This window comes from Pseudorasbora parva, chromosome 9 (assembly GCF_024679245.1).
Source record: "Pseudorasbora parva isolate DD20220531a chromosome 9, ASM2467924v1, whole genome shotgun sequence".
NCBI classification, from domain to species: domain Eukaryota; kingdom Metazoa; phylum Chordata; class Actinopteri; order Cypriniformes; family Gobionidae; genus Pseudorasbora; species Pseudorasbora parva.
In genome coordinates this window covers 34,936,184-34,951,569 of record NC_090180.1, presented here as the reverse complement: position 1 = coordinate 34,951,569, position 15,386 = coordinate 34,936,184, and the positions used below count along the sequence as shown (strand labels likewise).

At 37.1% G+C, this 15,386-nt stretch overlaps 1 protein-coding gene across 3 annotated transcripts in view; it reads right to left on the bottom strand.

Moving 5' to 3' along the window:
- Window positions 1-15,386, bottom strand: part of tep1 (telomerase-associated protein 1) — a 32,805-nt gene that overhangs the window by 10,379 nt on the left and 7,040 nt on the right. For all 3 annotated transcript variants that reach the window (XM_067452385.1, XM_067452386.1, XM_067452387.1), the window contains exons 15-39: window positions 13,467-13,547; window positions 13,252-13,373; window positions 13,000-13,077; window positions 10,966-11,112; window positions 10,479-10,770; window positions 8,925-9,046; window positions 8,642-8,755; window positions 8,438-8,555; window positions 7,625-7,810; window positions 7,313-7,497; window positions 7,082-7,223; window positions 5,248-5,427; window positions 5,055-5,147; window positions 4,820-4,952; window positions 4,138-4,297; window positions 3,916-4,049; window positions 2,965-3,053; window positions 2,750-2,864; window positions 2,609-2,653; window positions 2,261-2,468; window positions 1,843-1,963; window positions 1,260-1,384; window positions 1,060-1,159; window positions 815-970; window positions 521-733 (exon numbers count right to left, since the gene is read on the bottom strand). In XM_067452385.1, coding sequence (XP_067308486.1) covers window positions 521-733; window positions 815-970; window positions 1,060-1,159; window positions 1,260-1,384; window positions 1,843-1,963; window positions 2,261-2,468; window positions 2,609-2,653; window positions 2,750-2,864; window positions 2,965-3,053; window positions 3,916-4,049; window positions 4,138-4,297; window positions 4,820-4,952; window positions 5,055-5,147; window positions 5,248-5,427; window positions 7,082-7,223; window positions 7,313-7,497; window positions 7,625-7,810; window positions 8,438-8,555; window positions 8,642-8,755; window positions 8,925-9,046; window positions 10,479-10,770; window positions 10,966-11,112; window positions 13,000-13,077; window positions 13,252-13,373; window positions 13,467-13,547 — 3,459 coding nt within the window. The remainder of the gene's footprint in view (window positions 1-520; window positions 734-814; window positions 971-1,059; window positions 1,160-1,259; window positions 1,385-1,842; window positions 1,964-2,260; window positions 2,469-2,608; window positions 2,654-2,749; window positions 2,865-2,964; window positions 3,054-3,915; window positions 4,050-4,137; window positions 4,298-4,819; window positions 4,953-5,054; window positions 5,148-5,247; window positions 5,428-7,081; window positions 7,224-7,312; window positions 7,498-7,624; window positions 7,811-8,437; window positions 8,556-8,641; window positions 8,756-8,924; window positions 9,047-10,478; window positions 10,771-10,965; window positions 11,113-12,999; window positions 13,078-13,251; window positions 13,374-13,466; window positions 13,548-15,386) is intronic.

The following is a 15,386-nucleotide window of genomic DNA, read 5'->3' as shown; positions in this document are numbered from 1 at the left end:
TGCCTTTTAGAGTAAAAAAATAAATAGAAACAATTGAAAATTAAAGGGTTACTTTAGCAATTTAGCATATGACTTTGTATCAGTAGCAACCCGGGCGTATATTCGAATAATCATGCCTGAACACGGGCTGTGAATATATGCTGCGGCCGTGTTTACCTCAGCTCTAGTGATGAATGTAATCTGACTCCTGCTTGTGCCATGACACAGTTCAGTTTTAATTGTAGTGTCTGTTCTCTAACCGAACTAATTTTATGAAAATGAACACGGTGGGAAAGTGATCCAGTAATCCAGTGGTGGCTTTGGGAGTGGCCTTGTAGGGCAGCGAAGCAAGTGCATTATGGGAGTTGTTGTCTTTCATCCCCATGAGACAAAATATATTTTCCGTCTTTTCTCAGTCTAGAAGGCACCAAATTCAAAAATAATTTCACAATTCTACTACATTAATGACCCAGTTTTAATACAAAGCTTAATGCTAAATCACTGAAGAAACACTTTAAGACTGTAAGATCATAGTCCCCACCACACTGTCATGTCCAGCACTCAGCAAAAGGTTTCCTCCCTGCAGGAAGTTTAGTGACTGCGTGCAGCCACGGTGGGCATGATAACTGCCCACACAAGCAGCTGCTGCCACTGACCACAGCCGCACTTCTCCTGATAGACAGCCTGAGCACAATATGGAGGAGCAGGGAGAGAAAGACAGACTCCGCACTGAACTCTGATGACCTAACAGAGTCTGAAAAAGAGAAAGCGTAGGGAGGGAAATTAAGCTTTAGTATATCAGGCATAGTTACATATCTTTGGAGTCTTTCCTCACCATAATGTTTTTCTGTTCAAGCCAGTTCCACAAACGAACAGCTCCATCCCAGCAGCCCACTGCCAACAGCTGGCCCTCAAGGTCAAAGTTCACACAGTTCAGGGGTGAGGGATTCATGAGTGTTGCCACCTCTGTGCTCTTCTGCGCTGACCACACCTGAGTACGGCCACATAAATGATGAATATTTCAGTACAGTACAACATCACACCTAGTTCAGATACAAAATGATATTTCTGTGGTTTTACCTTCAACTGTAAGTCTAATGAAACTGTGGCAAAGATTTTTCTGTCTGGACTGACATCACATCCTGTGATCTTGTTGGAGTGGGCATTCATGTGGGCAGTTCTTAAGGTGACAGAACATGTCATGCACAGGTATGTCATCTTTGGTTGATTTTTTTGCTATGTAAGCAAGTTGTACATTTGAGCTAGAATTTTTTTTTTACCTGCAACCACTCGCAACATCCCACACCTCCACCTGCCCATCAAACGAGGTTGTTGCAAGAAGATCCACCCCAAGGAAGATACATCCAGAGATGCCATCCCCACTGCTCATCAGTGACTTCACTTCCTGTTTGAAAAAATAATAATATCAAAAAAGCCAATTATGATGTTCACTGATTTATCCTAAAAATGGCAAAAATCATAGTAGATATACGCCAATCAGGCATAACATTGGTCCTCCTTTTGCTGCCAAAACAGCCCTGACCCGTCCAGACATTGACTCCACTAGACCATTACAGACCAGGAACACCCCACAGAGCTGCAGTTTTGGAGATTATCTGACCCAGTCGTCTAGCTATGACAATTTGGCCCTTGTCAAACTTCCTCAAATCCTTACACTTGCCTATTTTTCCTGCCTCTAACATCAGCTTTGAGGATAAAATGTCCACTTACTGCCTAATATATCCCACCCATTAACAAGTGCCGTGATGAAGAGATGATCCGTGTTATTTATGTCACCTGGCTGTCAATGGTAGTAATGTTATGGCTAAACGATGTATGTTTATTTATGCTTACAACCGTTACCTGTCCAGTCTCTGTATGTAGAAAGTGAATTTTTCCTTCTACGGTTCCCACTGCTACAAGTTTTCCATCAGGACTCACCACCACACAACTTGGCTCAGAGTGGAAGGTGGAAACCAACTCACTGAGCAGAAAAAACAACATTCAAACAACAAATGTATCTAGATAAACAACCTTTGCACATAGTAGTGCACAGAAATTCTGAAACCACATTTTTAAATGAAATCTAGTTCTACATATAAATTCTAAACCTTAATAAAAGTGGATTTTAGGATTTTTGTAGGATAAAAAAAAATTAAAGGATGTATAAGTGTATAACAGTGTTTTTATAGGTCAGCCAGCATTAATTTAGACGTATAACTAAATGGTTCGACTCTGAATCTGAAAATAATATGCAATTAATCAGACACAATACAAGTACCTGACTTCTTTTTGCGCTGTATCTGTGAAGTTTAGCCATTTTACAGCATGCACCCCTCCATTTTTTGATATGCTTTCAGCCCACAAATGTGCAGAGCTGTCACATGGTTCATTAAGAGCTGTTTGTACAAAGAGAGCAGGCCATTGAGAGAGGAGGAGGCTGTGGCGCTTCAGAAAACTGAGACAGTCTTCAAAATCCTTCAGGTTATCTGAAAAAACACATGAATTTGGTATAGGTTTAAAGCAAAAATTGTAACTCTTAGTTTCAGTACATATTAAGATCATGAATCTATTTTGAGTCCTTTTTAATGTCAGAGAAGTTGGGTTTCATAATATAAAAGAAAAATACCTGTTGATTTTTTTGATTGCATCTGATTGGTCCCATATTTTTGGCCTAAATGGATAAAATGAAATACAATCGATATGAGAACCTGTGAACTAAACAGAAAAAAAAGAAAAATTTTGTACTACAAAACATCAGATGCTTTACCGAACAAAATGTAGGTCTCCAGAAGTTGGTGAAGAAGTCCATGCCGCACATTAGCATAGAGGAAGTAGTAACTTGATAGCAGAAAACACAAAGGCTCCCACTGATTACTGCCCATCTGATCAGAGAGAGAGAATATATATCTCTTATGAGTTTATAAGCTCGCATTTGTCACTAAAGCTGAAGTTGGTTGAAGAAGAGAGTAGGGGGACACTGACCAGGTGGGCAGGGAGTTGAGACAGAATATCAGCATCAGAGTGAAGAAATGTGTCATTCCCTTGAGGATTTGACCGCACCCAAAGATGAGCTGGGAAAAAAAGTTATATAGACATAAATAATGATTTGTTTGTAAACAAGAAAACAGATTTGCAGACAGGATGAGATTACATTAATGAATGAAGCAACACAGTAATGCAAGTAAAAATGTTTTTATATGTGATAGTTGTAACGACTGAGACAAATCAGACACAATTATTTATTCATTATATTTAACGAATGATCCAGCAAACTTACTCTCCCGACAAAGTTTGGTGAAAACATCTCCCAGAAGAGCAAGAAAGGTCTCTGTTAGTTACCATGGCTACCATCAGATAAGACTTGGTTTACGAATTAAAGGAATTTCCAGAGAGCTGTGACTGTGATTCTTTTTGAAAAGGGACCCAATGCCATTAAAGCAGACTTTCTTTGTTTACAAGTAGCACGCGGAAACTCCGCCACTCTGCCGTCATTATGTTAAGCCATGCCCACCGACTCTATACACAATGTTATTGGCCTGACCAGAGTTTGTTTTTTCCAGCTCACAAGTCTATGGAGAGTTGCTAGACGACAATCGCTGCAAATAAGATTTGCTGCCGCTAGGGTGCGTCTAGATTTCTATGCTAGACCAATGGTGGAAAAGTGGCTAATGTAATTTATTCCTCTGATGGCAGAAATCATTTAAATATGCTGATTTGGTACTTAATTAAGATTTCTATCATTGCTAAAGATGAAAAGTTAAGTTGCATTTATTTTAAAGAAGAAATATTTTGTAACAATATAAATGTCTTTAATTGAATGCATCCTTGCTGCATAAAAGTATTAATTTCTTTAAAAAAAAAATCGTACTGCTTCTAAATTGTAGTGTATAAAACACATAAAATGTACAACAATTTGCACGCATCTTGTTTTACCTGAAAATATCAGATGACTTCTGGTTCTACTCTCCTCAGTAGACAGGTACAGATGTTCAAAGGCTGACCTCACCTCTGGATGGGTCAAAGTCAGGAGGTCATCTGACCCCTGACTGTGAGACCGTCCAATTACACTGGCGATCCAATAAGAATAAATTACTATGTGTCAAACAGAAGCTATTATTTATGTCCACATATTTGACTGTGCTATATGTGCTGTACCTGTGCAAAGTTTGCGCTAGCTGAGAGAATACTGCCATGGGAACACGGCTCTGTGGATGCTGTGCTATATGGAGAATTTCCTGCCATGACACCAGTCCACCTCTGCAGTTTAAATCATTGCACATGTTCAGTATAGTGTAAAGATCACACTCGCGCAGCCCTGTGGAAGAAACAGATTGGTGATGAGAAATAAATATTCTCAATACACCTACATAAAAATAAAAATGTTATTTAAATCATTTAATTATTTAAATTCATTAAAAAAAGAAAAAACATACAATTAAATTAAACGTCTAACAACATTACAATAAAAACTATGAAAGATCTTAAAATGGGATGCAATTTATAATTAATTTTGGACCAAAATGTATTTTCGATGCTTCAAGAGATTCTAATTAACCAACTGATGTCACATATGGACTACTTTGATGATGTTTTTATTAGCTTTCTGGACATGGACAGTAAAGTGTGCATAGACTGCATATGCTCTGGGACTAAAATGTTAAATATCTTAAACTATGTTCCGATCATGAACGGAGGTCATAAATTTCATTTTTGAGTGAACTTACCCTTTAATATTTTAACTTTTAAGAGAGAAGGGCTGGGAAATTTAATTTGAGCTTTTCCCCTATAGATACAACCAAGCCAGAAATAAATAAATAAATAAATAAATGTATTGTACCGGTGGAAGAGATGGCAAGAGTGGCTAATGCCCATCCCAGTCCTGCTCTGCAATATTCAGTCTCCAGCCTCAGCAGACTGTGCTGCACCAGCTCACCAAGGGACTGAGGAAGAGACTGAAGGCTGTCCTTCATCTAAAAGACAAATTTCATCATCAACAATATGTTCAACTTTACATTTATTAAGCTAAAAAACATTATGTGGATCACTATAAAAGTGATTGAACAATATTTTACCTTCTCAAAGGAGACATAACTCCTGAGCTCCTCACAGGCCAAATGGAGGTAGAATGGACTCACAGAGCCTTTCTTCATCAGCAGTGTCTGAAGCTACAGGGGAACACAACAATACATTCACTAGCTATGCAAAAACAGCTCTCAATTTTTCCTTACAGTACTCCAACAGCAAGAAAGCAGAAGGGAAGTTCACCTGGTTATTGAATGCAGAATCGCTCAGTTTCTTTCCAAACCCAACAAGCAGCTTCTGCACAATCTCCTTCTTGTCAGGTAAAGATAATTGCCCCAATGGAAATGACATGGCAGCTGTCCTTTTGCTAATAGTGTTTTGTAGGGATGAGTCTGAAGTAACACTCAGAACCAAACAGACACCCTGAGAGGAAAGTGAACACAGTAACTGGCTGATGAGAAGGTTTCATACATTTTAACCACATACATTTCATACATTTTATTTAAAGGGTTAATTCCCCCAAAAACAAAAACGCAGGCCCTGTCCACACGAACCAGCGCTTTCCTAATCCGATCTTTTTTTTCCCTCGTTTCAAGAAATATCTGCGTCCACACGAGATTGCGAAAACGGACTAAAAACGATGTAGTTTGCATGCCAGGCCAGTGTGTGGTGCTGTAATTCTGCCACAGAAATACACTAAAAACAGGGAAGAAGAGTTGTGGCTAGCAGGGGTATAGCAGTGGTCGGAGGTGAGGCAAAATATCACAATAAAATAACAAAAAATACTAGGGTCGGGACTCGATTAAAAAAATTAATCTAATTAATTAATTGAAATTAATCGCATTTTAATTGCATAAAAATATTTGACCTGTGAACAATGAGAAGTAATTTTTCACATGTATTTTTAGTATACTATTGAATAATGACTGAATACATAAGCTTAATCAACAAAATATTGTTTATTTATTTCAGTCCAGCAGTGCAATGTTTGCCATTAAGTTTAGCAAAAGCATATTTGTGATATTTGAGGCTCAATGTGCTGCGGTGATGCGCAAATTCCTTGTTGTATATCTTGCACACAACCATGCTCTTGACGACGCTTCCATTCTTTCGTTTTTTAAAACAAAATTTCCCATCACGGCCAAGCAAAACAGTCTCATCAGCTTCTTCGTTCATGTTCACTCATGGTTTGTTGTTGTCGTGACTCCGGAGCGCTAGTTGGTGTTCCAGTATAATCGGTCCGTCGAAAATCATTCATTGAAAAACGTTCCGCGGTGCAAAAATAAGTGTGGTTAAATTTTATTTTATAATAAATTAAGGTCACGTTAAAGTAATACGCGTTAAAGTCACGTAATTATTTAATCTTAATTAACGCGTTAAGTCCCGGCCCTAATAAATACATTTGCTGCTTAACAGATGTGTTTTTTTAATGCCTACACCTACCCTAACCCTAAACATACCCTTACAATAACGCAGATACGTTAATAAAATGACCCGATATTGATGTGCGCATGCCCAGTGCCCGTAGTTGTATCCCTTAACTCTTCACCGTGCCGGACGTAGTGTGATGACATCACCGTTTCAGAAAATATACGGATTCGCTGTACACACGAAAACGGAAGATTTTCAGATTTACCCACTTTAGGACCCGGTTCCAGAAAATATCGGATTCATGCTTCTAAAACACCGGATCCATGTGGACGAAACGCTGATACGGTACAAAATTTATACGTATACAGCTAAACGCGCCTCCGTGTGGACGGGGCCTCAGTTATCATTTGCTCACCCTCGTGTCGTTCCAAACCATAATACTTTTGTTCATCTTTGAAACACAGGTAAAGATATATTTAATGAAATCTGAATGATTTCTCTATGTTTATATGTGAATAAAATCCTAAATAAAAAGTTCATCATATAAAGCAATTGTGTTTGTTTTGAAGATTTGGATTAAACTGTCTGATTCATATGTTTTAAAAAATCAGAGTTTTGGGTTTCCAGTGGAGGGACAGAAACCTCTTCACTTGTGTTTTGAAGATGAATGAAGGGGTGAACTACCACTTTAAGTGTGCTCTCACACCTTAGGGATGTGCTGTGGTATCCATTCTGACACCCTTTGACCTCGACCATCATGGACACGGTCCGCCCCATCAACAAGCAAGGCCAGTGGCTTCTCTTTGCTCAGGTCCCTCAAATTCAAGTGAAACTCAGACAACAAGTCTCTGTAATGCAACAAACAAGAGAATAATTATGAAAAGAGTTTGCTTGTGTTAGCATATGACAATGCATGTTACATCAGATCCTTCCTTACTTATAAGATGTGTTTGGAGGCAACTCCACATCATCTTTTCTTTTCCTCAGCCACAGAACAAGACAGCGAAGAAGCTGCTCAACACTGCAAGCTGACTGGCTAGCATCTGTGGAGTAGGATATAACATCACAAAGAGGGGCTTTCTTGTTTTTGACAGAGGTTTTGAGTGCCTGGGCCAGGGCAGCCTTAATAAAACAGAAGAGACAGAGAGATATTCAGATTAACTTAATTGTGCTGCTTGTAAATCATCATACATTGGGCTTTGAAGATACATGAAGATACAGATGATTATTTGTACAAATGTACGGTTACCATGAACACAGTTTTGCCCTCTCCAGGTGTTCCCTCAACCATCAGAATTCCTCCTTTTTGCTGACATTCTTGAACCTTTTCTGTTGCCATTGAAATAAGCTTTGCCCTGCCGTGAAATTGCCGCTGTTGGGAATCCTGATGGACTTCCTGTTCTTTAATCTCTGAGGTTAAATCTTCATCTGTCTCCTACAAAAAAAGTAGAGAAAATAAATAAATAAATAAAATGAATAAAATATTCACCCCTCATTCAATAACTGTAAAATAAGATCTGGGATGTATGAGGGCCCATATGTCAAGATTTTTATTTATTGTGAAATGTGTAAACATGAGGTTAAAATATAGAACAATTTGATAACCCAAAAATTATGTAATTAAACACTGATAAATAATCAAATAGAAAGTAAAATATATCAAATTTATATCATAAAAAAAATGACAACTATGAAGTGTTTGATAATTGCATATTTGCATTTCTACATCTACTATTATCAAAGAAGATGGGACCTAATCGGGACCTAAAGGCTAACAAATCTTGACAATTCTATTCTTTAGAAAATAATTTGGATAACCCCAATATGCAGAATATCCCAATATTTATATAATGTATACAACTAGAATATACTAAAAATAGGTGAGTACTGAATTAATTTATTTTTAATTTATGTTTTTAATGATCAAACTGCAGACACATCTGTACAGACATATTCATATATATTTATCCATATCATCCTTGATCATTGTTTAACTGATTTCTCTTTCAATTTATTTTTCAAACAGTGAAACCCCCATAAAGGGGAACATATGAAAACTGACCTCCACAAAGAGCTGCTGTACGGCTTCCCAGATATCCTCCAGCACTGAACTCCCAAAGTCCTCTAGACCTTTCACATAGGGCTTTCCATCCACCACCCCACCCCATTCACAGGGATAACTAAAAGAATATGAAGTAGAGCACAAAGAATAAATAAATAACATCATTCATCACTGTGCATGGGAAAACAAATGTACAGAACTCACTTTTCTGTCACTTTAAACTCGTTGTTCTGGATCCATGATTTCAGGCTGTTCATTTTAGCTTCAGCTTCTTTGGATTCTGCCACAAAGTCTGTTCTCCATGCCACTGGTACTGAGCTAAACATACAAACACACGAAATGTAGATGATATGACATACTGAACTTAAATTACAGAGCCTCAGAAACATTAGCTTGCAGCTGTAATTCTTTTGTCCTTTATTTCATTTTCAAGTCAAATCAAGACAAACAAAATTAATCCGCTGAAAAATGATAGATGAATGTATACCTGGTGAGTTGGGGTGATCTAAAGTAGAAGAACATGCGGCTCTGGGCAGAGTCTGGATACAGCGTTTGAAACTGTCGAATCTCCATTTCAGTAATGGATAACCCATCAGCTGCAGAGTTCAGCTGGCAGAGTGAAGCATGAAAGCAGTTCATGAAACTTTAGGACAAGGAGCCCAAACCAGTATACAGTCGTGTTATGTTGCTTTGGCTGTAAGTAATTAGGAGTGATCTAATATTCAAATTCTGGTTGATAGCAATAATGTTAAAGGAAATAATGTTATGGCTAATAACAGATAAATGGCGGTTTTAAAATTCTATGCTTTGTCTAAATAAATTATATTCTATACTATTTTTAAAATTAATTTAAAAGGAAAGTTAAATATAAAAACCAAAAAACACTTTTTTTGTGACTGTAGTCACTAGAGATCACATCATTATAATGTACAATGACAAATTAATATTCATTTTGAGATTTGCTAAACATTACATTTAGTGTTAGTAAATTATTTTGTTTTTAAAGGATTACTTTAAGTGACCGTTAGATTATGGCAAAAGTAATATAAATAAATAAAAAATTGTGAAATGATAATTAATCATCGATTAGCAATTAAAAAGAAATGTATATATCATATGATAACCAATATAGCACTAATATTTTGTGCATCCCTAGTCATTTTAAAAAAATGCATAAAAGACTGAATCTGAACATGAAGGTCAAGATTTCCCAATAGCTACGTGCACAACACATAGCCTACGGCATAGCTACGGCATACACTCGACGCAGAAGTATAAATTGGGCTTAAAGGGTTAGTTCACCCAAAAATTAAATTTATGTTATTAATGACCCTAATGTCGTTCCTCACCCGTAAGACCTCCGTTCATTTTCGGAACACATTTTAAGATATTTTATATTTTAGTCCCAGAGCATATGCAGTCAATGCACACTTTACTGTCCATGTCCAGAAAGGGAATAAAAACATCATCAAAGTAGTCCATATGTGACATCAGTTGGTTGATTAGAATCTCTTGAATCATCGAAAATACATTATGGTCCAAAAATATCAATAACTACAACTTTATTCAGCATTTTCTTCTCTTCCATGTTCCTATTTTTAGACCAAAATGTATTTTCGATGCTTCAAGAGATTCTAATCAACCAACTGATGTCACATATGGATTACTTTGATTATGTTTTTATTAGAACACAGAACACAAAACACAGACCACAGGGTGAGCACCCCCTACTGGCTTGACTAACACCATTACCAGCAGCAACTTAGTTTTCCCAGTTGGTCTCCCATCCAGGTACTGACCAGGCTCAGCCCTGCTTAGCTTCAGTGGGAAACCAGTCTTGGGTGATATAGCTGCTGGTGTGCACAAGTGTGCTGTGATGCTCGGCCCCATCCATTTTCAACAGCGTTTTTTTTTTTAGAAATGGCTTGCTGCACCTTTAAACTTGAAGTTGTGCTGCACTTCAAAGAGTTTATATGACTAATCATCACCTGTATCACACTTTTGATAAAGAATATATCTGATAAATAAATTAAATTATTACCCAGCTGTATTGAGGAAGTTCAGGTAGGGTGGGGCGGGGTGGCACAAGGCCATATCTCTCCCCCAGAATTCCCAGCAGCAGCTGACTCCGGCAGACCTCAGACAGACAGAGCTCCACAGCACGGTTAGACTCCTCCTCTGTAACGCCCCAGCGCAGCTCTACTTCCTGCAGGTAGAGATAGTGTGCCGCTGCTCGCCTTCTGAGCTCTGGAAACACACTACGCACAAGAACATCTCTCTCCGAATGCATGTCCCTGAACGTAGAAGAGATGAACACTCGCACACCTTTCCATCTATGAAGAGAGAAAAGAAAAAATAAGAATGGACAAGGACAAATTTTGTTTAGCATTTCATTTTCAATGAACTTAAATCTAATGTGGTCTACAATTGAATCTACTATGGACTACAACCACCCAACTTAGACTTAAAGTGATTGACGCACATTTTGTTTAATAATACAAGTAACTTATAGATGTTTATTGTCATACCTGAACTTTGGTGTTGCTGGAAGTGTGATGACGTCTGCAGTTCTCTCGGGTTCAGTTTTGCGCCCCTGTGGTGGAGGGATGTTATAGACTCTGTCCATGTGCTCCACGTGCTGCAGCATCCTTGAGGAGCCTCTCTCAGAGACAAACCTACAGTCACAGAACAGATCTGAATGAACATCTGAAACGACTCCATTATTGCCATTATCTCTCATAATAGACTCAAGCGTAGGTTGCACAGTTGCAAAAAGTAAAATATATTGTCGTTTAGAAATCAAACACAAAGAACAATGTGTATAATCTATCTATTTATATGCAAACTGCCAAAATACAAGACGGTGCTTCTATGAAAATTGTGAAAATTTTAAACGTTATAAAATAATTCATTAAATGGATAGTTTGAATTTAACTGAACTTACTAACTCTAATCTGTTTTTGCAATTGAAGTTGAAAAATAATTACACACTCATTTAAAAAAGAAAGAACAAAAACATATTAACATCATTACAATATTCAAAAGCTCAAAAGTTTGGGGTCAGTATGTTTTTTTTAAAGAAATGATGGCAATTATGCATTAAACTGCTCAAAAGTGTGTTACGACCTGCGCTTTTTTGGGTTCTTTCTCTCTTTGCCTTTTCTTTCTTGTTCTGTCTTTGATTTCTGATTGTCCGATGATGGGGAGTACAACAGTCATTGGCAGTTCAGCTGATGTGTGGTCTTTATAAGGACGGAGAGCTCATTTCTAGACGGAGAGCTCATTTCTGTTAGTGATCGAGTTGAGAGCTCCTGAAACTCTCCTCCAGCTGATGATAAAACTTGTAAAGTTCAAATGAAAGTTGTTCTGATTCTTAAACACAGATCATGTTCAATTATGTTTAAAATATGTCAAAAGATCTTAACGCGTATGGAGTGTATTGCCTCTGTTTTGATGAACTTTTTGTGCTTTGTTTTTGATATGGAATTAGGTACGCCACTGTATTTTATTTTGCTATTTGATAAGGTTATTTAATTTATCTAATTTTCTTTTTATATTCACTTTCTTTGTTATTTCGAAGAAGAAGAGAAAGAAGAAAATTAGCATATTAAAAAGATTTCTATAGGATCATGAGACACTGAAGTCTTAAGGAATAAATTAAATGAAAATTAATGCATTCTTTAGTCCCCTCTTTATTTTTAGTTGTTTTCACTGTATTTTTTAAAAATGCAGCCATAGTAAAAATAAAGGGGAACCTAAATAGACTGCGCCATTGACCAACAAAAATCTGGTCAAAAATCAATAACCCAGAATTTGTGTTTCTGCACTATTGCGCGTTTCTTCGCGTTTAAAGGGCACATTAATAATATGCACCAATAGGCGGGTCCACAACGCGCGTACACTCTGCTTATTGCACACAAAAAATGAAAGGATTACAATGTAAAAGAATATTATTGTGTAGATAAAGATAAAAATGGACAGTTATTGCATGTATCAGAATGACCTATTTGCATAATGAAAGTGGCTACTTATTTAACTCATCGTGGTAATGCAACATGTATTTAAACTGGTTCAGGTTGAGGGTGTCTGTATTTCGCCATGTAAATAGGACCATGGTGCAAGCACAAATGGCTTTCAAAGGGAATGGGGAGATGAGACTCTGATTGGTTTACTGCACAGTACACTGAAAACACACCCATGGCTCATTAAGACACTAGGTACAACCCTTTTAGACCATGTGCCTGGTGCGCCGACCGTTTTTTGTTTGTTTTTTTCTCGTTAAAAACTAGCAAAAGTTGATTTCGGACAAGTGCACCTGCAGCATGCTCTTCAGACCACGTGCTTAGATCGTTCAAATAGGTCCAAGACTTCTTTCAAAAGCATAAAAAATCTTACCAACCCCAAACTTTTGAACAGTAGTGTATATTGTGAATATATGGTAGATCCTACACTAGCTCTTACTGACAATTGCATATTTTTTTTTGTTTTAAAGAAATATTTAAATAAATTCACAGAAGAGAATATGTATTGAGTACAACATAGGAATCAGCTAAAGATCTTACTTTAGGATTTGCTCGCTAAACCCCCAAATTTGCACAATGTTGGAGTGAAGTTTGTATTTCATATCATTTAGTGAAGACCTGTAAAAAACAAACAATACAAGATTTATTTGCAACAATGGCAATTTTTGCCACATTTTTGTTCCAAACAGCAGACCCTTTAAAGGAAACATAAACAGCTGTTCTTATAGAAGTAACATCAGACTCAATTTCAATTTTGGAAATTGAAGATGGAATAAGTTTCACAAAACATACGTTGTTCTGAGCCGCACCTCCATCACAACAGCATCATGATTAATATCTTGCCGATAGTTATTGATATGCGTCATCAAACCTTCGTCGGTGTAGGAACTTTCAAGCACAACTATACGATCCAGCTGTGGGGAGAGAGGTTTTTACAGACATGCCACTAATTTTAACCCATGTTTAATGCCCCTCGGAATAGCCATAAATTCAAAAGAAATTCACACCTTTGTCTTCTCTTCAGTCAGCTTAGCAAAGAATACAGATGCAGATATGTTTTCAGATTCTTCGTAGCAATTATTCATCTCCTGAGAGAGAGCGGGAGAGCGAAATCAGAGGATAAAGCACAAAAAAGGTGTGACACCATCCAAAAATATGTTATTATGCAACATTGGATATTTAAAGGGTTAGTTCACCCAAAAATGAAATTGATGTCATTAATGATTCACCCTAATGTCGTTCCTCCCCTATAAGACCTCCGTTCATCATCGGAACACAGTTTAAGATATTTTATATTTTAGTCCCAGATCATATGCAGTCTATGCACACTTTACGGTCCATGATTCGGATCACCAATGTCACGTGATTTCAGCAGTTCGGATCGCATCAAACTGCCAAACTGCTAAATTCACGTGACATTGGCAAACCGAATCATTGATCGATTCACTGATTCATGAACCGTTTGAATCTTTTTGAAGGAACACGGAAGAGAAGACAATGCTGAATAAAGTCACAGTTTTTTATATTTTTGGACCAAAATGTATTTTCGATGCTTCAAGAGATTCTAATTAACCAACTGATGTCATATATGGACTACTTTGATGATGTTTTTATTAGCTTTCAGGACATGGACAGTAAAGTGTGCATTGACTGCATATGCTCTGGGACTAAAATATAAAATATCTTAAACTGTGTTCCGATGATGAATGGAGGTCTTACGGGTGAGGAACGACATTAGGGTGAGTCATTAATTACATAAATTTATTTTTTGGGTGAACTAACCCTTTAATTGTGCATGCTTATCCACTGCTTTTACATTTTAATACGCTAACAATTTAATAAGTGTTAAATTTCATCTTTAGCAAATCTCAAATTGAAGCTGTACATTATAATGTTGTAATGCCTAACTTCACTTGTAGCGATTTTATTTTCTAGTTTTCTTTTTATAAACAACTTGCACATATATATATAAACAGTTGTGGTCAAAATTGTTGGTACCCCTGGTAGATATGATCAAATATGGCTGTAAAAAAATAATCTGCATTGTTTATCCATTGGATCTTTTTTTTTTTTTTTTTAAATCACAAAAATCCAACCTTTCATTTAAGAAAAATAATTGAAAATGGGGGGTAAATCACATTATGAAATAAATTATTCAGTGCATATTCAGTGGTCAGACACGACTGGAAAGTCAAAAGGGACCTGGTTCTGTGGTCAGGATGAAACTATGAAATAGCTTTTTGGCAGCAAATCTACCAGATGGGTTTGGTGCAAACAGGGATAAAAAAATACCCCATGCCCACGGCTAAAAATACAGCTGGATCTTTAATGTTGTGGGCCTATTTTTTAGCTGGAGGTCCTGGACATCTAGTTCAGATACATGTTATCATGGATTCTAGCAAATACCAAAAGATAAAAAATCAAAACCTGATGGATTCAGCTAGAAATCTTATAATGGGCCGTGGTTGGATCTCCCATTAGGACAACGATCCAAAACAAACATCAAAATCAACACACAAATGTGTCACTGAGCACAAAATGAAGCTTCTGCCATGACCGTCCCAGTTTCCTGACATGAACCCTATAGAAGATTTGTGGCTGAACTAAAGAGAAGAAGCACCAACATGGATCTGGAAATCTGAAGGATCTGGAGAGATTCTGCATGGAGGAATGGTCTCTGATCTCTATTCAGGTGTTCTCCAAACTCATCAGGCATTATAGAAGAAGACTCAGAGCTGTTATCTTGGGAAAAGGAGGTTTCAAAAAGTATTTAATAAAAGGGTACCAACAATTGTGGCCAACGTGTTTTGGAGAAAAGCATTTATTTCATATTGTGATTTACTCCCCATTTTCAATTATTTTACTTCAATGAAAGGTTAGATTTTTGTGAATTTTTTAAATAAAAGATCAAAAGGATAATCAATGCA